The sequence below is a fragment of the Pleurodeles waltl genome, chromosome 2_1 (genome assembly GCF_031143425.1).
Source record: "Pleurodeles waltl isolate 20211129_DDA chromosome 2_1, aPleWal1.hap1.20221129, whole genome shotgun sequence".
NCBI lineage: Eukaryota > Metazoa > Chordata > Amphibia > Caudata > Salamandridae > Pleurodeles > Pleurodeles waltl.
The window spans coordinates 680659321-680687065 of record NC_090438.1 but is presented as its reverse complement, the minus strand read 5'-3'; the positions used below and the strand labels follow the sequence as shown (position 1 = coordinate 680687065).

The 27745-nt window shown below is 49.1% G+C and overlaps 1 protein-coding gene across 3 annotated transcripts in view; it reads right to left on the bottom strand.

The window, feature by feature from the left end:
- PPP4R1 (protein phosphatase 4 regulatory subunit 1) overlaps nt 1-27745 on the bottom strand; it is a 689987-nt gene that overhangs the window by 636451 nt on the left and 25791 nt on the right. The window contains exons 1-2 of one of the 3 annotated variants that reach the window (XM_069216564.1): nt 3996-4235; nt 3363-3407 (exon numbers count right to left, since the gene is read on the bottom strand). Coding sequence is in view for 1 of the 3 variants with exons in the window: in XM_069216553.1 (XP_069072654.1) it covers nt 3363-3407; nt 3684-3690 (52 nt within the window). In the remaining 2 variants the exon portion in view is untranslated. Of the gene's footprint in view, nt 1-3362; nt 3408-3683; nt 4236-27745 lie in introns of those variants that run through there. The other 2 variants (XM_069216553.1, XM_069216574.1) reach the window with 2 other exon arrangements.

The window sequence follows — 27745 nt, the reverse complement described above, 5'->3', positions numbered from 1 at the left end:
TACGTCTAAATGCTACCATCTGTGAAAATCAATTGGACTAAGTGGGTCTGTAAATTCCAAAGGAAGCCAATCTGATTTTGTCCTTGTGAGGGGGTTTAAGAGTTTAAAATCCATGTTAGCTCTGTTTCCCGTCCTATTAAAACAAAAAATGTGACGTGCGATCATAGAGCATCATAACAAAAACAAAATATGTAGGTAAAACTAAGACTAACAAACCACCAAACGGTCGACAGCACCAAGGAGGGCTGGGATATGCATCATGGCAGTCCTCCAGGGGGAAAAAAATAACTGTATTCTACCAATCTTGTCCTTTCATCAAAATTACAATATATTTTATCCAGTCATGAAGAAAGAGTCCTCATATTAGTCGGAGACCAGAATATCAGTGTTCACCTCAGTGGATTAGCACAATACAAACCTAAATCTTCTATATTTCACATACTAAATTCATGGCATATATGTTTTCTTAAGCTAGACCAAATGTGCCTTCTAAATTACCAACTGTTATAGTCTATTGACCTTTCAGAGTTACTATACTGCAGTGTTCAAAATTTGTCAGTACAAAATTCCTTCCATCCACGGTGTCTCATGTTGCTGGACTTAAATTACAGATGCCAATATGTAACGTTGTTCATTTAAAAAAACTTGACAACAGAAAAACATTGGGAGAATTGAGGGGAGCGAATAGCATTTTGCGACGATCTTGGATTATTGAACGTAATCCCATTTACATGATGGAATATATGTTAGGGATTAAGGGCCAGATGTAGCAAAGGGTTTTTCCTATTCTGTGTCAATGGGAAAATGTGTTCGTACATATGGCCCTAAGTGTGTTTTACTTCCAATCTCACATGTATAGGTGTTAAAAAAAAAATACACGCAATAAAGTTAATTATTGAGTCGCTCTAGGTAAGGAGCTACATACCCTAGTGCCTCATCTGAAATCCCAAAGCTTAGCAACCTCCAAAGGCAACATATTCTGGGCTAATGAGGCTCCTCAAATTGCACACATCTCCACTTGGCTGCTCAAGCTCCCTGGTGCAAACTGAGATCCATCTACCTCAAACTGCATGACTCAGTAAAAATAAAGGCAATCAATTCACTAAGTGTTAGTGCTGGATTGCTAGCCATCCCAAATATTCCAAACTACCGGCATTCTAAACAAAGTATATGACAGGGCAATTTATGGACAACACATACATGCCTCACACAAGACCAAAAACAAAAAAAGTACTGAAATGAACTGCCATCACCAAGCATCTGTGCAATACAACAAGTGACTGGGTGGCGAATTGTTACCCTGCTGTATGCGTCCTAGATTCCAACAGGGCACGATACTATATTTACAGTCCAGATGTGAAGGGAAAAAACGCTTCAAATTAAAAAAGAGAAAATGTTTCTACATCTACCCTTTTCTTTGTACGCCCTCTTCTACCTCCCAGTAAATTCCGCCTGCTTCTAAATGTACTAAACTGATGTGCAGCCTCAGGAAAAACAGTGGATGCTACAGCAGATAAATGAACTGACAAACCTACTAGCATAGTATTGCAGTCCGTCAAAAAGACCTTGTGTTCGATGTTCAGAATAGCAGACTGATAGCCTTCCCCAAAAAAGGCAGCACATCCACACAATATTTATGGAACCACAGTAGCTTCCTTCTCAACAGAGCATGCCTTACCTAAACATAAATCAGTAACCTCCACCCTAACCCTGTTTTCATCAGTCAAAAGCATCAATTACATGGTTACATACACGTTTGCTGCTCTTAGGATAATTTTATTCTCAAAAGCCTTTTGAGACTAAGACTATGAATAGAAATTTGAAGAGTGTCATCTTCAAATAAACAAATTAATAATAATCACCACAACGAGTTCAAAATAGCGTATGTGTACAACACTCTCACTGTGCTTGTAGAAACAAAGAAATCCATTCCGACTATATGTTGATGTCAAACAAGGCAATAATGCGGGAGGCATATTAATTAATATTTGCATTAACATGCCTCACATGAAGAAACACTACCTGTCGTAAAATGAGAACATCAAATGCATCACTGACTTTGATAATGTGAGAAAAACACTTTAGCACACTATCAATTCAGCAGTGATCTAGTATTTTCCTGACTAACAAAGATACAATTGTAATGCAGAAGTACATTTCTAGCAAGTGACTCCACAAGTTGAAGCAAGCGGACAAACCTTTACACTTTGTAAGCAAGATGTGACACGCACTAGGTTAAACTAGTCAGTGGAGAGCATGAAATTTAATATTTGCTAAAAACTATGTGCATATGCTTACTGTTGAAGAATGGAAAACGTGATCATTTCCGCACTGCACGCTATACAACAGTTACGTAACATTTGTATAGTACATCAATGCTTTCTATATAAAATCAGATATATACAGTGGGGTACTAATCGTACTACAATTAGAGTTGGGAAAAGGTTACTTGTCTTTCATTCCTTCTACAAGTGACTGTGAGATACGGGTACAACAAATAGAGATCAAAGTACTTTGGGGTCTAGATAGTTTTGCAAACCATGGCCTTCGTGGTTTACAAATTAAAAATCATTACAGGACCTAGCCCGTCTCAGAATGTCAAAGAGATGCATACCTTTTTAATGCCCTTCTTCACGAGGGTCAGACCCTAAAACTGTCGTACTTTGTAGACTCAGGTTTCTTCTTATTCCACTCTAGACATTTCAATGGTGAGTCTTCCCAAAATAAAACGAGCTGCTAATTAACTATCTTCTGCCAAGTGTTTGGGAGAGATCATATCATTCGAAACAAGAATCCAGACTTAGAACCCCATTGGTAAAAGTGAGGCTAGTTATTTATTTTGGGCAGCCATGGTAGAACACCGGCAGCTCTATGATATTGTACAAAAGTTTCGACACCACCAACGAAAAGAATTAGTTAAGAGTGATGTACCTAGATCAGTATAGTGCACTATGAAGATGCGGTAACAGAATCTGTAAAGCAACCACAAACACTGCTCGTGGTACTGTCCACAGAGGATGGCGAACAAGGGTTAGCAGCAACGGAATTACAAAGTAGCAAAGGAATTAGGTATCATTAGAAAGGAGGGTCGGACAATGGTATTTTGGAACAAAAAATAAAATAAACAATTGTGACAAATAGCCCACCAGTAGTATTTTTCAACGCTATTTAAATTTCGCGGGGCACCAGTACTTGTATGTCAAAGTACAACATTTTCAACTTTGACAGGAGTGCCCACGCACAACAGTCGGGGTTCCACAGAGGAAGTTACACGGAGAAAAGCAAAAGGGGCGTCAATGTAGATGAAATCACAACCTTCACATCAAAACACACAGGATCGTCGCAGCATACAAAGTACTCACATCCGTCCAGATCCTCTTGCAGATCTTCCTGCAGCAACGACAAATCTAAAGTGGGGAACAAAAGAGAGACACTCATGAACGGACATAAGCAGACCCGGGGGAGAAGCAGACACGCACAAACAGTCCATCCATGCCCAGCAAGCACCCGTCCAGCCAAAGGACAGGCAAGCCCACAGCCCAGCGAAGTGCCACACACCCGCACCACAGCCAGGGCACCACGGAGTACTTATGTGCAAAGGAAATCAATGGAGCTACTGCGAACACCCGAGGGCGTGCGACAGAAGCGCCAGGGGCCCCCCTTCCCAGCCGGCAGCCACCTACCCGCCATCTTGTTGTGCCCCCTCCCCAGGCCCGGCGCTACATTGGCTCCGCGGCGGCGCTGTGTGCGGAGGCCCGGCGGGAGCTGGAAGAGGTGGTGCGGCCGCTCGCACTGCGCTCCTTCCGGCTGCCGCTGACGAGGCCGGGCCTGGGCGCTCCTCCTCGCGACAACCAACAGCACAGCCCTACCGGACACACACCGCCCCGCGCAGCCACAGCCTCCGCCTCCCAGGGAGCACACGCTGCACAGGCGGGCACACGCACGGCCCCGCTGTCAACATGTTTTATTCACATGGCTCACAAGAGCTGCCCCACCTCAGCAGCCGGAGCCCCAGTGCCGCGCACACGGGCAGCTGCCCAGAGCAGGACACGTTTTCCCTACGATAGCTTTGTGGCTATTGCAGTTCACTGACAATTCATAGCATTTCTTCGCTCCTCCAGACACTTAACGAGAGTCAACTTTACTTCTCGACACTTAATCTTTACATAATAACAAGAAGAAATACACGAGGCCGTGAGCGGCCTGACGAGGAACTACAACTCCCGATACCCTCTAAACCAGAAGTGTAGTGAGGGCGAGGCTGCCTCTCTGTCACTCCAAAGCGCCACTCTCCCCGGGCTCCTCCTCTCTGTTTTTTTGATGCATCACGGGTTGGTTTGCATTAGAGCACAGTGGAGACTTAAGGTTGCAAGTATTTCGCCAGGACGGTTATTCTACTAGACTGGTATTTGTGTGTATTCACCACTTATGGCATTGACAGACTCTAGGCCAACAGAATTTTAATTTGATATTTTGCAGTTTTATATAGCGCGAACTCAGCCCGAAGGTTTTGGAGCGCTGCACTTGAGCACCAGTTACGTTACCCAAGTACACAGTCATTTTTAGTAGCATGGGGGGATTAAGTGTTTTTTTTGGTTGCCCAAAATCACAGGATCAGTGCTTAAAGTGGGCAGATACTTTCCACTACCGAATACCTGTACTGCTTTAATTTGAAAGGGATAGTACCTGCATTCAGCACTGATGCAATACATTTACTGGGTAGAGTACTAGCACTTACCAGAAGCAATCAGGTTCTCTTAATAGTGAGTACCTGCATTTCTATATTTCCATTTAAAGCACTGCACAGAATGTTGAACTGAGGCTTGTCGAGTCGTCGCAATGCTTATCAATAACGACAGAAAAGCGATTATTTGATTTTACAACTGCTCTGCTTTATTCACTCGGTAGTCTGCTGGCATCCAAGCATTGCGCTATGGTCACACACTAATAATCTAACTTCACGCCGCGCTTACTTCCTTTTACTGTGATCACCACCCACGGGTCGACTTCGAACGGCAAACAGAAATTCCTTCCTGGGTGGCGGTCTTTGACTAGGATGGCATCTCCCACCTGGATCGATACCGGGCGGGCTCGCCGCTTCCTTGAAGCATACACGTTGGTGCGTGACCTCCTCTGGGTCGAGCGGTTGTGGGGCTCTCTCTGGGTGGTGTGGTATGGTGTACGTTACACTCTGACAAAAACAGAGTTGGCTTGGAGCGACTCCGGTGGTGCATTGGGGTGTGACCCGGTATTCACGGAGGAATGTGTAAATTGAGCTTTCGATGTTCAGTGACTCGGCCACGCCGATTCGGATCACCTTTGTTAAGGTTTTTACGAACTGTTCCACCTCCCCGTTTGCCTGCGGCCATCTGGATGTGATGCGGCGGTGTCGGGTGTTTCTTGATCTTAGGAACTCAGCCCACTCCCAGCTGTCGAAAGGGGGGGGGTCCGTTGTCCGTGAGGACTTCACCAAATAGGCCATGTGTGGCCATCAGTTTCTCTATTTTCGGGATGACCGCCATAGCCGACGTGGACTGCACGATTTCCACCTCTGGGTAACATGAGTAGTCATCTACTACTACAAGCATGTGGGACCCATCAGGCAGACTCCCGAAATCCGCACTCTCTCCCACGGGGCAGTAGGGCCATCTTCCGTGATGACTGGTGCTGGGGGGGTCAGGTGGCCCGCTGGCCTGGCAGACTGCACATCCTTTAACTACGTCCTCCACTTGCTGGTCTAGCCCCGGGAACCAGACTTCGTTCCTGACCCTGTTCTTCGACTTGACGATACCCTGGTGGGCTCCATGTGATAGAACTACTGCTCTAGATGTCAGGCAGGTGGGCTGTACGAGGCAGGACCCTCGTAGCAGACATCCGTCTTCGCTCACAGTTTGTGCCCGACGTTGAAAAGTGCTTGGAGCTTGCCCCGGGCATCTACAGTGCGGAAGGCCACTGGGTGTTGCAGCGTGCACCAGTCTCCCGACTTAGCAGCTTCTATGGCCATTTGCAGGCAACCATCCTGGTTGGTAGCTTCTACCACTTCCGTGAGGGGTATGGGCAGCGGATGAGCCCAGTCAACTACTAGGCGGACATACTCTTCGGTCTCCTGTGCTTCCTCTGCTTCCTGCTGGGTGGCCGGATGGGCATGCCGAGACAGGAAGTCAGCTGAATTAAGGGTGCCTGGTTGATACTTGACTTTGAAGTCGTACTCCTGCAGCTGCAGTATCCACTTCTCGATCTGAGGCGGAGGTTTTGAGGAGGACCCCTTGAAGAGTGGTAATAGCGGTTTCTGGTCCGTGATAACAGTGAAAGCCTTCCCGTAGAGGTAGATGTGAAAGTGACAACACCCCCAGTGGATGGCAATGGCTTCCCGCTCTATTTTAGAATATCGTTGTTCGGTCGGAGTAAGGGTCCAGCTGGCGAACGCGACGGATGCTCAATCTCCACAGCCCTGTTTCTGCACCAGGACGGCACAAAGTCCGGTGGGGCTGGCATCTACCGCCAGCTGTGATTCTCGCCTGGGGTTGAAAAAGGCGAGGATGGTTTCCGCGAACAGGGCCTTCTTCGTGTCCTCAAACGCCTTCTCTTGCTCAGTGTTCCGCTGCTGTGGGTATCGGTGGTGGTGGTTCTGTGAGGCTTTGGTGCACGTTATTGGCCATGAGGTTGATCGATACCCCAGTGTCGATTAGGGTGGAAACGCGTTGATGGTGCAGTTCTACCTGACACGTGAGCAGTTGTCTTTGGCTGACAGTGTATACAACATGAACTACCTGGTGGTTGTCATCCATGCTGCTGTCGGATGCGGTGTTGGGAGATTCAGTCACTGCCCGGACGGTCTTTCTGTTGGTAGGCATTTATGGCGCGGAACGGCAGACTTTCACAAAATGGTTTAGCTTACCACACACAATACATGATTTACCACGGGCTTGGCAGCCTGTTGGGTGAGATAGCGGCCCGCCGCACCATTTGCAAACTTTGTCTCTGGGCTTACTCCTCTAGGCGTCAGTCTTTGTTCTTTGAGACTGGGGTCACAGTGTTGACCGGTTCTATCTTTACTGGGACTCTTGGTGCCTGTTCCATGTGCGCTGCTCTTGTCTTTGACAACTCCTGTGAGCTGCCTAGGGTGAGGATGTCTCTCATCCGCATGTTTGGTTCTTGTAGGATCGCTCCCGAAGATTGGTCGAGGAACAGCCTTGGATGAATTGCGCTCTAATTAAGTCTTCCTCGTCAGTGGTTTGGCGCGCTTGACAGAGCAGAAAACGTTCGTAGTCTGGGTTGGCGTAAGGCTCAAAGTGCGCAGTGATCACCTCCTTCACCATCAGGTATGTGTGGGGTTTCGCTTCGTGCACAGACTTGGACATTTTGTGGATGTCTGCTCCGCCCAGGTGGCGAAGTAGGGGCCTCCGCCATTCTGCTTTGACCTCCAGGGCCTCGAAATAGGTTTCAAGGCGTTCCAGCCATGCCTTCCATGTAGCAGCCTGGGTGGGCGGGGCACCGGTGACAGTGAATGGCTCAAGGGCTGGGATGCCTGCCATGGCGTTGACGTCAGGTGCGCTGGGGACTATAGTTAGGACAAAGTGGAGATGACCAGGCTCTCAGAGCAGCAAAACAAGGGAAAGGTAGGACAAAACACGAATCTTCATACCCACCGGATACACATTGAGCAGGTGTATGCAGGATGAGTTGTGGGTGGGTCCTCCCTTCAGCCACCGGCAGGTATTGGGTTGAGGCAGACACTGTACCCAGGTGGTGCGTGTGGGGTGGTGAGCCTGTGGTTCGGGAGAGGCAGGCAGTGAATGGGCCCGGGACCTCTGTTAGCGCGTCCTGTCCGTGGGAGGGGCTGGGAGACGCGTTGCACACAACACCCACCGCAGTCGGGGCTCGGCCGTGCAGGAGGTCCGCCATAAGGGGAAAACGCACCATGCGCTCCGCGGCTCTGGGCGAACAACAGGAGGGCGGGCCGGCATTGCTGGATCGCCGGCAGTAGGAGTGCGGCTAGGGCCTGGGCCGGAGGTACTCGCGGGAGCGCTGTCAGGCAGCGCCTCAGCAGCCGTTGGAGAAAGAGCGCGAAGAGCCCAAGGTTGCGACCTGGAGCAGGTGAGGCAATGGGCTTCACCTCCTCGTCGCCAATTGTCGAGTCATCGCAATGCTTATCAGTAACGACACCAAAGCAATTATTTGATTTTGTAACTGCTCTCCTTTATTCACTTGGCTGTCTGCTGGCATGGAAGTGTTGCGCTGTGGTCAAACACTAAGAATCTAACTTCGCACCGAGATTAAGTATTTTCGGATACATTATGCCTGGGGCATTACACACGGTCCGCGCATGAGGGGTATCCCAGGGTCGGCACCTGCAAACCAGTGCAGGTTGGGCTGGCCGGGGCGCAAATACCAAATGCCACAACGCTGAGACTCCCTGGTTCCCCAGACCCAAGGCCCTTACTTACTTTTTTCTTCGTTTAATCCCGCCCACAAATCTGTTGCATTCATGTTTTTATTTATCTATGGATTTTTATATAGCACGGATATTAACCAAAGGTGTTATAGTACTTTACCATAGAAAAGGAATATTACATGTTGTAACATACTCCCCAGCCCAGGGGCATCCAAAGAACCATCCTACACACGGAGCTTTGTAGCAGGCTTATTTATTGCTTAGCATACGCTCACACATTACATCATAACCATTAATAACCACATCTTAATTCCTCCCCGCAAGTTATGTATTTCTTCTGTTGAGACTTCCAAAACTGTGAGGGTCCTAGCACATATAGGCCCTCATTACAACCCTCGCAGTCGGTGTTAAAGCGGCGGTAATACCGCCAACAGGCCGGCGGTAAAAAAAATGGGATCACGACCACGGCGGAAATCGCCAAAACATACAGCCACTTTAACACTCCGACCGCCACGTCAGTAACAGCAAACACCGCGGCGGTAACCGCCAACAGCCAGGCAGAAGACAGTGTACCGCCCACCCCATCACAACCCACCCATCCACCAGCTTTTCCGGGGCGGTACCAACGCCATCAAAAGCAGGGCGGCAGGTCCTCCCCATGCTGGTCTAGCTCCTCATCTACAAGGAGTACCAACGGCGGCGGCAACGACGGCGACAACGACAATGGTGAGTACTGCACCTAGGAGATAAGGGAGGGGGAGGAAAAAGAGAGTGGCACATACATGCAACACGCCACAGCCCCACCCCCACCCACAACACTACACACACAAACACATGCATCAACATTACATTTACACCCCGTAACCTCTGGAAGAACGCAGGGCCAAAAGGAATAGAGTCAAATCAGTGACATATTAGAAATAGTCAGATATACGTAAGAATTTCTAAAACAGTATTTACAAAAATATACAATATGTACATAAGGCGGTACATTGTCCACTCAAAATGTCCGTGGGCCACTGGGCCAAAACTCGTAGGCCAAGCCCACACTTCACTCCTGCCTCAATACAGAGAGAACCCTGCAGGGGCATCAGGTCGAAAACACACGGGCACCTCAGGGGGAGGGTGAAGGGGGGTGCACCTCAGCCGGAAGATGGGACAACGCCACTGCTCCTGGAGGGGGCTCCAGGCCCACAGCGATGTCCTGGGGAGTGCGAGGCCACAGTCTCTCAAATGGGTGCTTTGCCCGCTGCTTGCTCCTGGGGAGTACAAGGCCACAGTCTCTCAAGTGGGTGGTTTGCCCACTGATTGGTCCTGGGGAGTGCAAGGCCACAGTCTCTCAAGTGGGTGGTTTGCCCACTGCTTGGTCCTGGAGAGTACAAAGCCACAGTCTCTCAAGTGGGTGGTTTGCCCACTGCTTGCTCCTGGGGAGTGCAAGGCCACAGTCTCTTGAGTGGATGCCTTGTTCCACTGGTTCTGGAGGGGGCTTTGTGCTCAGTGTGCTTCATCCTGGCAAGGAGGGGGGTGAGTGGATGCATTTCTCCACTGGTTCTGGAGGGGGCTTTGTGCCCAATGTGCTTCATCCTGCTAAGGATAGGGTGAGCGGATGCCTTCTTCCACTGGTTCTGGAGGGGGCCTTGTGCCCAGTGTGCTTCATCCTGCCAGGGATAGGGTGAGTGGATGCATTTCTCCACTGGTTCTGGAGGGGGCTTTGTGCCCACTGTGCTTCATCCTGGCAAGGAGGGGCTGAGTGGATGGCTTCTTCCATTGGTTCTGGAGGCGGCTCTGTGCCCAGTGATGCAACACTTGGTGTGTGGCAGTTCACAGTCCCTCACCTGGGTGTCTGAGGCACAAGATTTGCAGGGACCAGGTTGCATGATAGTCCATGGAGGCAGGGCTATGTTCAGGTATGTGTTTGGCGACGGCTGCAAACTGGTGGTAGTGCTGGGGCTGGTGGGGGTGCTGCCAGTGGTGGAGGGAGGCTCCAGCCCTTCTCCTGCAGCCTTGGACGGCTGCCCACTGGGGCTGCTGCTGTTGTCAGTGGTGCCACTGTCAGTGGTGCAGGTGGCAGTGCTTGCGGCGGGGCCTGTGGCGGTGCTGGTTGTGGTGCAGGTGCGGGTGCTGCCAGTGATGGAGGGAGGCTCTAGCCCTTCTCCTGCAGCCTCGGACGGCTGCCCACTGGGGCTGCTGCTGCTGACAGTAGTGGTGCTTGCGGCACTGCAGGTGGGGGGGCTTGCGGCGGTACTAGCGGCAGGGCTGCTGGCAGTGCTGGCCGCGGTACAGGTGACGGTGCTGGCGGTTGTGATGGTACACACCAGGCCTTCACCTGCAGCCTTGGATGGCTGAAGTGCCTTGGCTGTTTTTTTTTCTGCCCCTTCCTCACATTGGCAGATGGTGGTGTGACCTTGGGTCTGGCAGCTGGAGTCTTTGAGGTAGCCTTGCTGGGTGGTTGTGGCTCCTTCCCCTTGCTGGATCCTGTCCCCCTCTTTACCTTGCCAGGTGGCCGAATGGCTTTGGCCTTTCCAGGGGTTGGTGGCACACTGGCTGGGCTGATGGGTGCCCTCTTTGAGCCTTTGATAGCTGCAGGAACCCCAGCGGACGACGATTTGGTGGCTGAGGGGCTGGGCTGGGTTCTGGCCACCCTGGCCTGAGGGGAAGGACGCGAGGGGAGAGATGTAGGGAAGAGGTCAGTGTTTGCCAGGAAAATGTTCTTAGGGACACTGGGGCGGGAAGAGGGAGAGGGTTTGGGAGTGGTGGAAGAGGGAGTGGTTGTAGGACGTGTCTGCTGAGTTTGGGTGCAAGTGCATGGGCTGGATGCTGTTGTGAGGTGGATGTCTGTTGGGTGGGTGGGTGGGTGGTTGCGTTTGTGTACTTTGGGAGGAGGGGTCACAGACACACTGGGATAGGACATAGGGGACGTGTCCATGGATGTGGGGGTGATGACTGCCAGTGAGGGGTGTGTTGTGATGGGCGTGCTGGTGATGGAGTTCGTGGATGAGGATGTAGTGCATGCAGGTGTGAGTGGAGACGCTTCTGGGAGGGAGGTGGACGAGGAGGAGGAGGGGGACACAGTGGAGGCAATGGATGTTGGTGTGTCTGCATTGGGATGGTGCTTGTGTGAGTGCCTGTGAGATGAAGTGTGGTGTTTGTGTTTGCCTGAGCCACTCTTGTGTGGTGATTTGGGTGAATGCTGTTCTGAAGGTGTGCTTGGGATAGGTTGAGGGGATTGGGACTGGGTAGAGGAAGTTGGAGGAGTGAGGCTAGAGACAGGGACAATGGCTGCCATCAGTGCTGTGGCTAGAGCCTGAAATTTTCTCTGTTGGGCCGCCACGCCAGAGTGAATGCCCTCCAGGTATGCATTTGTTTGTTGCAAATGCCTCTCGACAACCTGGATGGCATTCAGTATGGTTGACTGCCCAACAGTGAGGGATCTCAGGAGGTCAATAGCCTCCTCACTGAGGGCAGCAGGGCTGACTGGGGCAAAGGAGATGCCCGCCCTCCTGGGTGAGCGGGCACAGGAAACACGCTGAGGGGCTGCTGGGAGGGCGGTGCTGGTGGGGGGTGGTGGCTCTACCTGTTTTTGGTGTGGGCACAGAGGTGTCTGCCACCACCAGGGAGCTTCCATCAGAGGAGGAGTCGCTGTCTGTGGTGTCCCCTCCTGTCCCCATTGTGGTGCTCCCCTCGCCCTTCCGGCCCACTGGTGCCCTCACCGTCAGTGGATTCAGCCTCCAAGCCCATGTGGGATGCAGCTCCCTCCGTCGCCGGTGCCTCTGCTCCTCCGCCAGATGATGCTAATGCACACAAGGACAGGGTGACAAAACAAAAAGGGGGGGGAGAGACAGAGGATACACTTGGCCAATGCCAGCAACAACACTACTGTTGGCGTACACAACTCACAGGGAGCAGCCCTATGCACTAGGCCATGCACTACCAGTTACTAAGAGAGTCATCAGCCCATGGGGTACAATGCCTAACGCCATTAGCTGCACACTTGAAACCCAGAGGACCCTGCCCAGTAGTAGATGAACACTAACACTGTGGGGGGGGGGTACTTCAGAGCCTGCCAAACAAGGGACCTATTCTGCCATGTTCGCCCTGGCCTAGTGGCACCCACAGCCCACATCCCTTACCCAGGTAAACCTTAATGTGCGCACAGTCATGAATCTGAATCTGTACTCACCCCCTTGTGGCTGCTGTGATGCCTTCAAGTGCCCATCCAACTCCTGATAGGCCACCTACAGGATGCGGAACATCATGGGGGTCAGGGTACGATGGGCACCCCTTCCTCGTTAGGAGGCCAGCCCTAGCTGGGCCTCCACCATCTTCCTTGCCCAGTGGCGCAGGTCCTCCCACCGTTTTCGGCAGTGGGTGCTCCGCCTGTCAAAGACTCCCAGGGTCTGCACCTCCTTGGCGATGGCACACCAAATACCCTTTTTCTGATGGGCACTGACCTGCATGGAATAGACAGCAGAAAAAGGCATTAGTTAACCGTTCAGACCATCACATTCATGGCCCACCAGATCCCTCCCACCCCCTGACGCACATACATTGACCACCATACATGCATCACCCTGGCCAGGATGACTCAGCCCCCCCCCTACATGTGGCTTACACACAGCAATCCATACATTCATGGCTCACACATCATGCTCACAGTGTACTCACCTGTTTGTCTGGAGGACCGTAGAGTAAGGTGTACTGTGGTAGGACCCCATCCACCAGTTTCTCCAACTCCTCTGCAGTGAAGGCAGGGGCCCTTTCCCCAGACCCATGAGCCATTGTTGCTTCCAGGCACAGGTCACAGCAGTACTTGCAGTGTAGGTCCTCTCCTGTTGAAGGTCAGGTAGCAAGTGAGTAAACAGATAGAAAATGGCAGTCACGTCTACGGCAGTGCGTACCGTCACCGCCGGCGTACATCGCCATTGGCTCCTGGAACCCATAGGGCCCAATGATAACTAATGCGAATTTGCGATGTGGTCATCGACCGCCTACCGCAACGGCACACAACGCCAGAGAAATTACCTCATTTCTACTTGTCCATCCTCACAGGTCAGACAGCCGCCATTTCAGGGGGGCACAGGCCATTACACCTAAATGCGTCACAGCAGACATTGGCACAGCAACTGACTCTCAGATTCACATACAGGTTCTGTAAAGTAAAAGATGCATCATTAATTCAATTGATGTGTGAATAAGACCCTCTGGTCACTGTTTTCCTCCATAGGCTTCTGCTGCTGAGGATGAATATGAGATGGAGACATCCTCTGGTGTACAGACCCCTGGCGGACCTTGCGACTATGGAGGACAGACACATTATCCTAACCTACAGACTTGATCGGGCCACAATCCAAGAACTGTGTGCCCAGTGGAGCCAGACCTGATGTCAGCTATCCGACAGCCCACAGGTATCCCCCCTCTAATGCAGGTAATGTCAGTGCTCCATTTCCAGGCAAGTGGTTCCTTCCAGACAACAGTGGCCAGGGCATCAAGGATGTCTCAGCCAATGTTCTCAAACGTGTTGACCAGAGTGTTGTCTGCCCTGCTGAAACACATGCACAGCTACATTGTATTCCCCCAGGTCAAGGATTTGGCCACAGTGAAAGCTGACTTTTATGCCCTGGGACATATCCCCAACATCATTGGTGCCATAGATGGTACACATGTAGCATTTGTCCCACCCCGGAGAAATGAACAAGTGTTCAGGAATAGAAAAAGCTATCACTCCATGAATGTGCAGATGGTGTGTTTGGCGGACCAGTACATCTCCCATGTTAATGCCAAGTTTCCTGGCTCTGTGCATGACGCCTTTATCTTGAGGAATAGCAGCATCCCATATTTGAAGGGCCAACTCCAGAGGCAACGGGTCTGGCCAATAGGTAAGCCCAAGGTCACCACCCAGTATAAGATGTGTCTGGGTATGTGGTTGTCCCTAAGGGTTAGTGTGTGTCTAACACGTATCCCTCGATATTTGCAGGTGACTCTGGTTACCCCAACCTCTCATGGCTACTGACCCCAGTGAGGAATGTCAGGACAAGACAGAGGAATGTTACAACGAGGCACATGGGCGAACAAGGAGGATCATTGAATGAACCTTTGGCCCCCTGAAGGCCAGGTTCCGGTGCTTCCATCTGACAGGTGGCTCTATGTACTACTCACCCAAGAAGGTGTGCCAGATCATCGTTGCATGTTGCACAACCTGGCCTTGAGACGCCAAGTGTCTTTTCTGCAGGAGGATGAGCCTGGAGATGGTCTTGTGGCAGTGGTGGAGCCTTTGGACAGTGAGGAAGAGGAGGCAAAGGAAGAAGATGTGGACAACAGAAGTAATATAAGTCATCAGTACTTCCAGTGACACACAGGTAAGACTCTGTAACTTCACTTTACATTTCAGTTTTCTGTTGGACATTGTACATGGCAGCCTGATTTCCCTATGTCTATGGCCACTTACTGTACCCTTTGGCATCTCTATTTTCAGATCTCCGTGGCCCACTCTGGCTCCTGGTATGTTTACTGCTGCCCACTAAAGGTCATACCAATATATAAATTACTATATATATGACTTGCAGTGTTTTCAGAATGTTGTACTAATACATGATTCAATCATTTGACAGACTCAAGATTAGTATTTGTTCCAAGGGTGTTTATTTAAGTGCTCATACGTAGAGGGGGATGTGCAATAGGCTGGGGTGATGGTGGAGGAATGTCCAGTTAGAGTCCAGTCTCTTTGTATCACAGGTGCATTGTCCAATGGGGCACAGGAAGGGGAGTAATGGCAGTTCATGGTGGACAGGGTGACAGAGTGGGACAGAAGGGTGACAATCAGGAGAGTCTTTTTTCCTGGTGGGGGTCTATGCAATGTTCTCTGGCTTCTGCCTGGATCACATGGACCGTTTGCGGGGTGGTTCTCCTTCTGCAGGAGTTTGGGTGCTGGTAGACTGTTGGTCCTGTGGCATGGTCTCCTGCCCACTAGCGCCGGCGGAGTTGGAGGGCTGTTCTTCGGTGTGGCTAGTGTCAGGGGCCCGTTGGTGTGCCACTGCCTCCCTCATGGTCTTGCCCATCTCTGCCAGCCCCCCTGCAGTGGTGAACAGGATGGGGTAGATGTTTTTGAGGTCCTCCCTAATCCCCTGGTACTATCCCTCCTGCAGCCGCTGGGTCTCCTGCAACTTGTACAGTATCTGCCCATGGTTTCCTGGGAATGGTGGTATGCTCCCAAGATGTTGGAGAGTGCCTCCTGGAGAGTGAGTTACCTGGGCCTGTCCTCCCCCGTCCCACAGCAGTCCTCCCAGCTTCCCTGTTGTCCTGTGCCTCTGTCCCCTAAACTGTTTGACCCCTGCCACTGACCCCAGGTCCCTGATCGTTCTGTGTTTGTGGGGTTGCCTGAGGTCCCTGTAGTGGTGGACACATTGCTGATTGACTTGTCCTGGGGACAGTGGCATGGGCCCGCTGGGTGGGTGCTGTGCTGGTGTTTCCTGAGGGGGGAGGCTCTGTGGTGGGTTGGGACTGTGGCAGGGTAACAGACTGTCCAGAGATCCCTGATGGGCCAGGTTGGTCATCCTTACCAAGTCGTGCAGAGCTGCTGTCATCACTGTGAGCCTCCTCTAGGGGAGACCTGGATGTTGGTGGCAACTCCTCTCCGGTGACATTGAGTAGGGGTCCTGTGGGGATGAAAATGCAGTGTTATTGTATCTGCGTGTGCCATCGTGTGCATGGGTTTGTTTCCCTGTATGGTTGGGATAGCCCAGGCAGCTTAGGCTTGTGTGTGTGGTGATTTTGTGGGCTAGGTGATTCTCTCTGATGGGCATGCTGTGGTGATGGGTGTCCATGCAGGTCTGTGATGGGGGTCCATGGATTGGTGTTACATGCAGGGCTTGGTTTTGGGATGGGTGCGTTGTGATGGTGGGGTATATGTGAGGTGGTGGAGTGATGGGGGTGAGGGTAGGGGTAGGAGCTTGTGATGGCTTGCAGGTAGGGTGGGGGATATAGTAGTAAAGATTTGATTTACCAGAGTCCAGTCCTCCTGCTACTCCTGCGAGGCCCTCAGGATGGATTGTTGCCCAGACTTGCCCCGCCCATGTTGTTAGTTGTTGGGGAGGAGGTCGGGGTCCACCGCCAGTCCTCTGTACGGTACCTGTTGTCTTGCAACCATGGAACGCACCTTCCCCGTAGGTCGTTCCACCTCTCCCTGATGTCATCCCTTGTTCTTGGGTGCTGTCCTACGGCGTCGACCCTGTCCACAATCCTCCGCCATAGCTCCATCTTCCTAGCAATGGACGTCTGCTGCACCTGTGAACCGAATAGCTGCGGCTCTACCTGGATGATTTCCTCCACCATGACCTTTAGCTCCTCCTCTGAAAATCTGGGATGTCTTTGGGGTGCCATGGATGTGGTGTGAGTGATATGTGTGGGGTGATATGTTGCGGTGTGTGGTGTGAGGTGCGTGGATGGTGAATGGGTGATGGTGTTATGTGGCTCAGATTGAGTGGGAGCTCCTGGCTTGTGTCTCTCTGTGTCGGCAATCTTTTTATTTGTTGAAAGGGTTGTGGGTAATGTGGGTGGGTGTTTTATAGTGGTGTGGGTGTGGTGTGTGTATGTGTGTCAGGTGTGTGTAGTTTGAATTGTCCAATGTGGTGTAGTTTTGTAAGTGTGTGTGTGTGTGTATTTTGAGCACAGCGGTGTGTACCGCCAACGGTTTACCGCGGTTGAAAGACCGCCACGGTGATTCGTGGGTCGTGATACTGTGGGTGTATTCCTGTTGGCGTAACAGTGTGGGTTTTGGTACCACCAATTTATCAATGACCTTTGGTCTGGCAGACTTGTGTGGGTGTCTGTATAGTGGCGGATTTCTCAGCATGGGTCATATTACCCGTAGCAGAATACCGCCGCAGTCACAGTATGTTGGCAGCCGTCAGCACAACGGTAGGTGGCATTTACCGCCAGGGTTGTAATGATGGCCATAATCTCATAGCACTACATCTCCCCCTTTGTTAAATAAAAAGTACAAATAACAATGACACTATATTTCTTCAATAAGTCATTAAAGCGCTCACACTAGTCAACCAGATCGAGCGGTCGAGGAAGTTGCAATGAACTCTGGTTGTGCACCACAGGCACCAGTTCTGATGCTTGATTTGGACTGTTTGGCAGGGTCGCCTCCTCAATAATTGAAGAAGCAGACAAACGTAGAAGTAGGTGCCTAAAATGTGATGAGTCCTTTGTGATGGATTATCCAGGACGATGTGCCCTTTGCACATCAAACCCTAAGAGGACCAACAGCAAATGGAGTGTCTTTTTTAAGCTTTCATTTCTGTTTGACCAGGACCCAATCACCTTAATCTGAGACTGCTTCCTGAGCTTGTCGATGCCGGTCGGCATATGTTTTCATTTTGCATTTTCGAGAAGTGTCTGTGACACAAACCTTATCGACATTCAGAGGTCAGTCTTCTGTCCACTGTAGCAGTTTGGCTTCAATAGCTCTCCCATATATCAAGGTGGCAGGACTGTCACCAGTTGTGAAACGAGGATTTGAATGATAGGCACAAAGGGCTTGATACGGGGTCTGGTTACACTTGATCCCCTCCAGCGATGCACATTGAATGACTCTTTAGAGGGTAGCAGTAGGAAAGTGCCACTGTTGGCATGGTTACCCCCCACATTTTGCCTAGTGCTGATGCCAACTTTGATTGAAAGTGTGCTGGGATCCTGCTGACCAAGCCCCAGCACCAGTGTTCTTTCCCAAAATCTAGACCTTTGTTTCCACAATTAGCACACCCTTGGCACACAGTTAAGTCCCTTGTAAAAGGTACTCATGGTACTGTAGTGATATTTGTGTTTTGACTACTGATTCCATGTCGCACCACTTTGTACCTGGCTTAGCTGTCCACCGTCACATTTGCAGTAACAAGTTACATACTCCATTTTGTATTCAGCTTAGCCTTAGCTTCACCACCACGTTAAAGGTGTGAGTATTTTTCCATACAAAACATGTTAAGCAATGCGTTTTCTTTTCTGCATGTTTGCGTGTTCTTTTCGCACCAAAGGGCTAGGACATAACGTGGAGGAATCAGTCAGTCAGTCAGCAAGATAAAGATGTACTAGAATGATGTTTATGGTACAGCAGAGAACGGTTTAGTTTTGGGAGAGACACCTTGGGAAACCAGCCAATTCCTCTGACTTAAAGTAGCCAGCATTTTTTAATACTTCTTGCGGAGCGGGAGTGGTTTCTAGAAAACTCCTTCCTCACTTGTTTAAGGTATATAAGAGACCCAGGTCGGCAGTGGGAGATTCAGAGACCTCAGTTAGGATTGAGACGTCGAATGCCTGATATATTTCCCTTGAGGGTAGATCTCTCTCATTGCGGTCGAACCGGGGTTAATGAGTTGCTGGCAGGAGAAAGATGAAGCACCAGATAGGACCTTCGGTGATTCGTTTTTACTAATTATTTGCTTTGCATTGTGCATGAATATATATGTCAATATAGATATTTGTGTATTTGCATGTATATATTGCTGTTTATAGATTGAAGATTCTTTGTACATGTTCTGACTCTATTTTTGCACATTCTGAAGGTACACTTTCGATTATACTGACCTTCCTTCACAAGCCTTGCAAAGTGATATAATAAATGTCTTCTTTAAACTAAGAAGTATATTCCAGAGATTCTGTTTGACTCCTTTCAGTGTGTGTATTTTGGCTCGGTCCGCAGGAAAGCAAAACACTTTGGCGTAGGTCGGCCGAGGGGATGGTGTTATAAGTTGTAAGTGTACGTTTAACCTCTTAGGTGCGGGCGTCGGCCACTGGCCGACGCCCACACACCCTCCCTGGTGCGGGTCACGACCAGTGGCCGACACCAGGAAGGGTATTAATAAATCCTCGGGTGCGTCGCACCCGAGGATTTATTTATTTTTTTAATCTCCCCCCGGGAGACACGGAAGCTTCCGTGTCTCCCCCCGCCCCCCCCACCCGCCCCTTTGTGACGTCCCGTTTCAAAGGTGTTTTCCCCATCAAAGCAGGAAGCAGCCTTGCGGCCGCTTCCTGCTTTCATGGGGAAAACGGCCTTTCCCACGTTCGGGAAGGCCTCATAAGAAAGGGGAGAGTCTCCCCTTTCTTACGAGGCCTTCCTGAAAGTGTTTCCTGGCCCCCGATCGCAGCACAGCTGCGATCGGGGGGCCAGGAAACACTTTGAAAAGGCCTTGTAAGAAAGGGGAGACTCTCCCCTTTCTTACGAGGCCTTCTGAAACTGTTTCTGGCCCCCGATCGCGCCCCCCCCAGGGTTTTTTTTTTTTTCTTTCAAAAAATAAATAAATACAAATAAAATAAAATGACAGGGGGTCGCCCGTGGGCAGGGTGACCCCCTGTGGGGGCAATATTTTTTTTTAGATGTTGTAGGGTTTCCCTGGGGGCCATTTTGGCCCCCAAGGAAACCATACAACAACTAAAAAAAAATAGATGTAGATATAGATCTATATATATCTATGTGGATAGATATATCTAGGTACATGGATATATCTATAGATATATCTATGTAGATAAATATATATATATATAGAGGTAGATCTATATCAATCAAAGAGATTTATAAAGCGCGCTACTCACCCGTGAGGGTCTCAAGGTGCTGGGGGGGGTGACGGGGGGAGGGAAAGGGGCTAGGAGGTTCACTGTTCGAAAAGCCAGGTTTTGAGGCCCTTCCTGAAAAGAAGTAGGTTTTGGGTCTTGCTAAGGTGGGTTGTGAGGGCCTTCCAGGTTTTGGGTGCAAGGTAGGAGAAGGATCTGCCCCCGGTGGTGGTGTGTTTGATGCGGGGGACAGAGGCGAGAGAGAGGTCAGCTGAGCGGACGTTTCGTATGGGGGTGTGGAATGTGAATCTCGTTGAGGTAGGCAGGGCCTGTGTTGTGGAGTGATTTGTGTGCGAGGATGAGGATCTTGAAGGTGATCCTTTTGTCAATGGGGAGCCAGTGGAGGGATTTGAGGTGTGGAGAGATGTGTTCGTGTCGGCGGAGGTTGAGGATGAGTGGTGCTGCTGACTTCTGGATGCGTGTAGTTTGCGCTTGAGATTTAGAGTGGTGCCGGCGTAGAGGGCGTTTCCGTAATCAAGCCTGCTGCTGATGAGTGCGTGAGTGACAGTTTTTCTGGTCTCTGTGGGGATCCATTTGAATGTTTTTCAGTATACGGAGTGTGTTGAAGCATGAGGAGGTAAGAGCGTTGATTTGTTGGGTCATCGAGAGGGAGGAGTCTAGGATGATGCTGAGGTTGCGTGCGTGGTTGGCGGGGGTGGGTGCAGGGCCTAGCGTGGTGGGCCACCATGAGGGGTCCCAGGTGTTTTTGTGTGGGCCAAAGAGGATTATTTCGGTTTTGCTTGAGTTGAGTTTCAGGTGGTTGGCTGTCATATATATATCACTTTTGTCAATATGTGTGTGGTTTCCCTGGGGGGAAAAGGCTCCGACTTGTCTAGTGGCAGTTTTAGTGCCATAAAGAAGCGCAGATGGTTTATATGCCTACTGCAAAGAGCAAATCTGTATTTTATGTAAATAGCTGAGTACATTAGTAAAGTCTATGGAGAGATGAAGGGCACTTTTGCTGGGTGGTAATGAGGGAATCCGAGGAGGAGGGAGTGGGAGCACCAATAATGATTGTTGGACTGGGCGCAGGAGGTGCTAAAGACTGTGACGAATGGTATGTGAAAAGGTGTTTTTTGAGTGTCTTGAAAGTACGTGCTGATTGAGGGAAGAAGCGCAGGTAAGGTGGCCTCTACTGTTGCACGTATCTCACACACACCATCGATTTTGTGACTGTCTACGTAGGCTAGTGTTTTAGAGCAACAGTTTAGCCAATAGCAGAGATGGCATCTTGATGGATGACTGCTGCCTGCACTCGGGTTATAGAGGACCGCTCTGACATAGGATCAGAGACTGAGACATCAGATACTGAGACAGCATCTGAGGGATAGGACAATGGCGCAGACTCTGGGAGTGATTTTTCAGTCAGAGGAGTCCCATTCGATAACTCCTCTTCCAGTACATTATGAGGGAGGTGATGAGGACAGTCCTGCTGTCCCTTCGCAAGCTGTTCGTGCAACTGGGTAATAGTGGGTTAGGCCAACCCAGAGAGCAGGTGAATGCGGCGGCAAGCAGAGAGAGAGTGCTCTCTTGGGGGCTCCCCAATTTAGTTCAGCCCCAAATTCCACCACCCAAATCATATTGTGGAGACATCAAAATTGTCTATGGCAAAACAAACTGGTTTTGTAAGGCAGGCACCTGTGTTTTTGGTCCTGGATTCGGCGGCCATATAGAGAAACACACTAAACCCAAACATTTCTGGAAACTAGACATTCGGGGGAGTCCACAGAGGTGTGACTTGTGTGGATTCCCCAAAGTTTTCATACCCAGAATACCCTGCAAAGCTGAAATGTTGAAAAAAACTCAATTTATCTTGCATTTCTGTCACACAAACTAGAGGAATATGCTGGGATCCACAACATTCCTACCACCCAGTGACTCCTCACCTGTCCTGATAAAAACACTACCCCACTTGAGTGCCTACACCTAGTGCCTGTGTCAGGAATGGATCACCCCAGGGTCAACAGCTGCCTCACGTAAGGACCACATTGACCGTTGTGTGATCTATTCCTGTCGCAGGCACCAGGCCTAACCACACAAGTGAGGTATCATATTTATCGGGAGACTTGGGGGAACGCTGGGTGGAAGGAAATTTGTGGCTCCTCTCAGATTCCAGAACTTTCTGTCACCGAAATGTGAGGAAAACGTGTTATTTTAGCCACATTTTGAGGTTTGCAAAGGATTCTGGGTAACAGAACCTGGTCCGAGCCCCACAAGTCACCTCATCTTGGATTCCCCTGGGTTTCTAGTTTTCAAAAATGTGCTGGTTTGCTAGGTTTCCCCAGGTGCCGGCTGAGCTAGAGGCCAAAATCCACAGGTAGGCACTGTTTTCTATGAAAAAATGTGATGTGTCCACGTTGTGTTTTGGGGCATTTCCTGTCGCGGGCGCTAGGCCTACCCACACAAGTGAGGTATCATTTTTATCAGGAGACGTGGGGGAACGCTGGGTGGAAGGAAATTTGTGGCTCCTCTCAGATTCCAGAACTTTCTGCCACAGAAATGTGAGGAACATGTGTTTTTTTTTAGCCACTTTTTGAGGTTTGCAAAGGATTCTGGGTAACAGAACCTAGTCCAAGCCCCGCAAGTCACCCCTCCTTGGATTCCCCTAGGTCTCTAGTTTTCAGAAATGCACAGGTTTGGTAGGTTTCCCTAGGTGCCGGCAGAGCTAGAGGCCAAAATCTACAGGTAGGCACTTCGCAAAAAACACCTCTGTTTTCTTCCAAAAATGTGTATGTGTCCACGTTGCGCTTTGGGGCGTTTCCTGTCGCAGGCGCTAGGCCTACCCACACAAGTGAGGTATCATTTTTATCGGGAGACTTGGGGGAACGCTGGGTGGAAGGAAATTTGTGGCTCCTCTCAGATTCCAGAACTTTCTGTCACCGAAATGTGAGGAAAACTTGTTTTTTTAGCCACTTTTTGAGGTTTGCAAAGGATTCTGGGTAACAGAACCTGGTCCGAGCCCCGCAAGTCACCCCTCCTTGGATTCCCCTAGGTCTCTAGTTTTCAGAAATGCACAGGTTTGGTAGGTTTCCCTAGGTGCCGGCTGAGCTAGAGGCCAAAATCTACAGGTAGGCACTTCGCAAAAAACACCTCTGTTTTCTTCCAAAAATTTGGATGTGTCCACGTTGCGCTTTGGGGCGTTTCCTGTCGCAGGCGCTAGGCCTACCCACACAAGTGAGGTATCATTTTTATCGGGAGACTTGGGGGAACGCTGGGTGGAAGGAAATTTGTGGCTCCTCTCAGATTCCAGAACTTTCTGTCACCGAAATGTGAGGAAAACTTGTTTTTTAGCCACTTTTTGAGGTTTGCAAAGGATTCTGGGTAACAGAACCTGGTCCGAGCCCCGCAAGTCACCCCTCATTGGATTCCCCTGGGTCTCTAGTTTTCAGAAATGCACAGGTTTGGTAGGTTTCCCTAGGTGCCGGCTGAGCTAGAGGCCAAAATCTACAGGTAGGCACTTCGCAAAAAACACCTCTGTTTTCTTCCAAAAATTTGGATGTGTCCACGTTGCGCTTTGGGGCGTTTCCTGTCGCAGGCGCTAGGCCTACCCACACAAGTGAGGTATCATTTTTATCGGGAGACTTGGGGGAATGCTGGGTGGAAGGAAATTTGTGGCTCCTCTCAGATTCCAGAACTTTCTGTCACCGAAATGTGAGGAAAACTTGTTTTTTAAGCCACTTTTTGAGGTTTGCAAAGGATTCTGGGTAACAGAACCTGGTCCGAGCCCCACAAGTCACCTCATCTTGGATTCCCCTGGGTTTCTAGTTTTCAAAAATGTGCTGGTTTGCTAGGTTTCCCCAGGTGCCGGCTGAGCTAGAGGCCAAAATCCACAGGTAGGCACTGTTTTCTATGAAAAAATGTGATGTGTCCACGTTGTGTTTTGGGGCATTTCCTGTCGCGGGCGCTAGGCCTACCCACACAAGTGAGGTATCATTTTTATCAGGAGACGTGGGGGAACGCTGGGTGGAAGGAAATTTGTGGCTCCTCTCAGATTCCAGAACTTTCTGCCACAGAAATGTGAGGAACATGTGTTTTTTTTAGCCACTTTTTGAGGTTTGCAAAGGATTCTGGGTAACAGAACCTGGTCCGAGCCCCGCAAGTCACCCCTCCTTGGATTCCCCTAGGTCTCTAGTTTTCAGAAATGCACAGGTTTGGTAGGTTTCCCTAGGTGCCGGCTGAGCTAGAGGCCAAAATCTACAGGTAGGCACTTCGCAAAAAACACCTCTGTTTTCTTCCAAAAATTTGGATGTGTCCACGTTGCGCTTTGGGGCGTTTCCTGTCGCAGGCGCTAAGCCTACCCACACAAGTGAGGTATCATTTTTATCGGGAGACTTGGGGGAACGCTGGGTGGAAGGAAATTTGTGGCTCCTCTCAGATTCCAGAACTTTCTGTCACCGAAATGTGAGGAAAACTTGTTTTTTTAGCCACTTTTTGAGGTTTGCAAAGGATTCTGGGTAACAGAACCTGGTCCGAGCCCCGCAAGTCACCCCTCCTTGGATTTCCCTAGGTCTCTAGTTTTCAGAAATGCACAGGTTTGGTAGGTTTCCCTAGGTGCCGGCTGAGCTAGAGGCCAAAATCTACAGGTAGGCACTTTGCAAAAAACACCTCTGTTTTCTTCCAAAAATTTGTATGTGTCCATGTTGTGTTTTGGGGCATTTCCTGTCGCGGGCACTAGGCCTACCCACACAAGTGAGGTATCATTTTTATTGGGAGACTTGGGGGAACATAGAATAGCAAAACAAGTGTTATTGCCCCTTATCTTTCTCTAAATTTTTTCCTTCAAAATATAAGAGAGTGTGTAAAAAAGACGTCTATTTGAGAAATGCCTTGCAATTCACATGCTAGTATGGGAACCTCGGAATTCAGCGATGTGCAAATAACCACTGCTCCTCAAAACCTTATCTTGATCCCATTTTGGAAATGCAAAGGTTTTCTTGATACCTCTTTTTCACTCTTCATATTTCAGCAAATGAATTGCTGTATACCCAGGATAGATTGAAAACCAACTGCAGGGTGCAGCTCATTTATTGGCTCTGGGTGCCTAGGGTTCTTGATGAACCTACAAGCCCTTTATATCCCCGCAACCAGAAGAGTCCAGCAGACAAAACGGTATATTGCTTTCAGAAATCTGACATCGCAGGAAAAAGTTACAGAGTAAAACATAAAGAAAAATGGCTGTTGTTTTCAGCTCAATTTCAATATTTTTTTATTTCAGCTGTTATTTTCTGTAGGAAAACCTTGTAGGATCTACACAAATGACCCCTTGCTGAATTCAGAATTTTGTCTAGTTTTCAGAAATGTTTAGCATTCTGGGATCCAGCATTGGTTTCACACCCATTCCTGTCACTAACTGGAAGGAGGCTGAAAGCACCAAATATAGTAAAAATGGGGTATGTCCCAGTAAAATGCCAAATTTGTGTTGAAAAATGTGTTTTTCTGATTCAAGTCTGCCCGTTCCTGAAAGGTGGGAAGATAGTGATTTCAGCACCAGAAACCCTTTGTTGATGGCATTTTCAGGGAAAAAACCACAAGCCTTCTTCGGCAGCCCTTTTTTCCCATTTTTTTGGAAAAAACAAAATTTTCACTGTATTTTGGCTATTTTCTTGGTCTCCTCCAGGGGAAACCACAAACTCTGGGTACCATTAGAATCCCTAGGATGTTGGAAAAAAAGGACGCAAATTCAGCGTGGTTAGCTTATGTGGACAAAAAGTTATGAAGCCCTAAGCGCGAACTACCCCAAATAGCCAAAAAAGGGCTCAGCACTGGGGGGGAAAAGGCCCAGCAGCTAAGGGGTTAAAAGTGAAAATATGTTTAGCAAGAAAACAAAACCATCTGCTTCTAAAAACATATGTGAACAGAGTGTTTTTCTAGTTCCTGGATGGTGCCGGGCACCCTATGATGTATTAGCTAATGAATTTTCACATTTGGCTAGTGTATCAAAGAGTTAGGATGAATGTCTGAATGAAGCTGAACCGGCAGCTGTTGTGTCTTGCTTAAGAAAAGTACCGGTTGAAGGGAATGATCTTTCAGTTCTTGGCAGACGGGTGAGGATACTTTTGTCTGCCTACAGACAAATGCATGAAAAATGTACACAGTTAAAAAGGGAGAATGAACAGTTAGAAAAGCAGCTTGTTGACTCAAAAACTACTGCAACCATGTTGTCTTGTCAGAATAAATTATTGCAAGATAAGGCCGACACGTATCAAACCATCGCAGAACGTGCTGCAATCAAAGTAGTTCAAAACAAATATTGTAAACATTGAGGAAGGATAAATCAGAAAAAGGTTCATTTAGTCATCGCTAATGCTGGTTTGGACTGGTGCCCAGATTCGTCCTTGGATACTAACATTTGGACCAGCAGTGATCTTTCAAACTCTAGTAATGAGGAGAGCAAAAACAAGGTGGGGGATGGGGGACCGAGAGGAGCGGAATGTAATGTGTGCACAGCCAATATTTAGACGAAAATTGCAGCACACACCACAAGATCTGGTAGGGGTTGCACTACATGTTCTAGAAGATTAAACTCAGCAAGAAGTAAATAACATTATGGATCGCTTTAAACAAAGAACAGGGGGAGCCCCTACTTGATTGGGTCGTGAGGCTGTTTGAAACCAGCGCTTCTGGTGTGAAGTTAGACATTGGGGACTCTCGCAAGTTCTGACCCAGTAATACAGGAACAGTTCAGGGGTTTTCAAGGACAACACCAGACCACTTTGTTACACATAGTTGTTGATGGATGTAATTTTAAGTACCCCACTGATTCAGAGTGGACCTCCCAATGAGAAACCCTGGTATACCTTATGAGATGCAATGTAAAGAATTAAGAAGAAAGCAATGAAATCTGTAATTTTCTTGGGCAATACACACCAATTGTTATATGGCCCGCTTACTGTGCCAATAAGAAACAAAATAATTTGCCTTGCTCCACCTGCCTATAAGCAAGTAATTATGACTTTATTAATCAATCAGACAGGGCAGACTTTGAAAGATGTACTAGAGGTAGTCAGAGAGTTAGGTGAATTAGGAATTTGGGATAAACCAGAGAGATCTTCAAGATCTGAGGGTCGCACAGATAACAACAGAGTGTCCAGGAAAGACATGTTTGCGGCGTTACTAAAAGTTAGTGTCAAGAAAGAGCAGATTGATGGGATAGATACCAAAAGCTTGTGGGAGATGTACCGTAAAAGGGGTTTGGATAGTAAGGAATTCAACAGAAAGTTAAATAAGCAAGATAACAAGCGTGAAACGCAGAGCCAGTCAAAGTTATCAGGGGAAGGAAAAGAAAGGGAGAGAAATGTTTCCTCACGACAGAGGGAGAAAAACCTGGATAGTGACTGGTTAACTTTTGAGAACAAGGATGGGGGCGAGCCTGCTCGCAAATATGAAAGTATATATCCAGACCTCACTTGGGCAAAAGTTGACAGGTTAAAATCAGACTAGGAAACTGTCCAAGCTCCAGTACAAAGTTGGGCTCGTCGAGATAACAGACCTCATGTTGATTTAGAAATACATTGGAAACCATCACAGGGTTGGGGGGAACGCATACCCCGCTGTGCAAACCACAGTACAAATGAAAATAGGGAGAACACCAAAAAGAGAATATACTGCGCTGACGTGCCTCTTTAAGAATACACACTGGGAATTGACATTTTTAAAGGAATGACTTTGTATCTGGATGATGGTTGTCATCAGTTTGGAACACAAAGATACATTTCAGTGGCAGCCATGAGAGTGGGTTGTTTA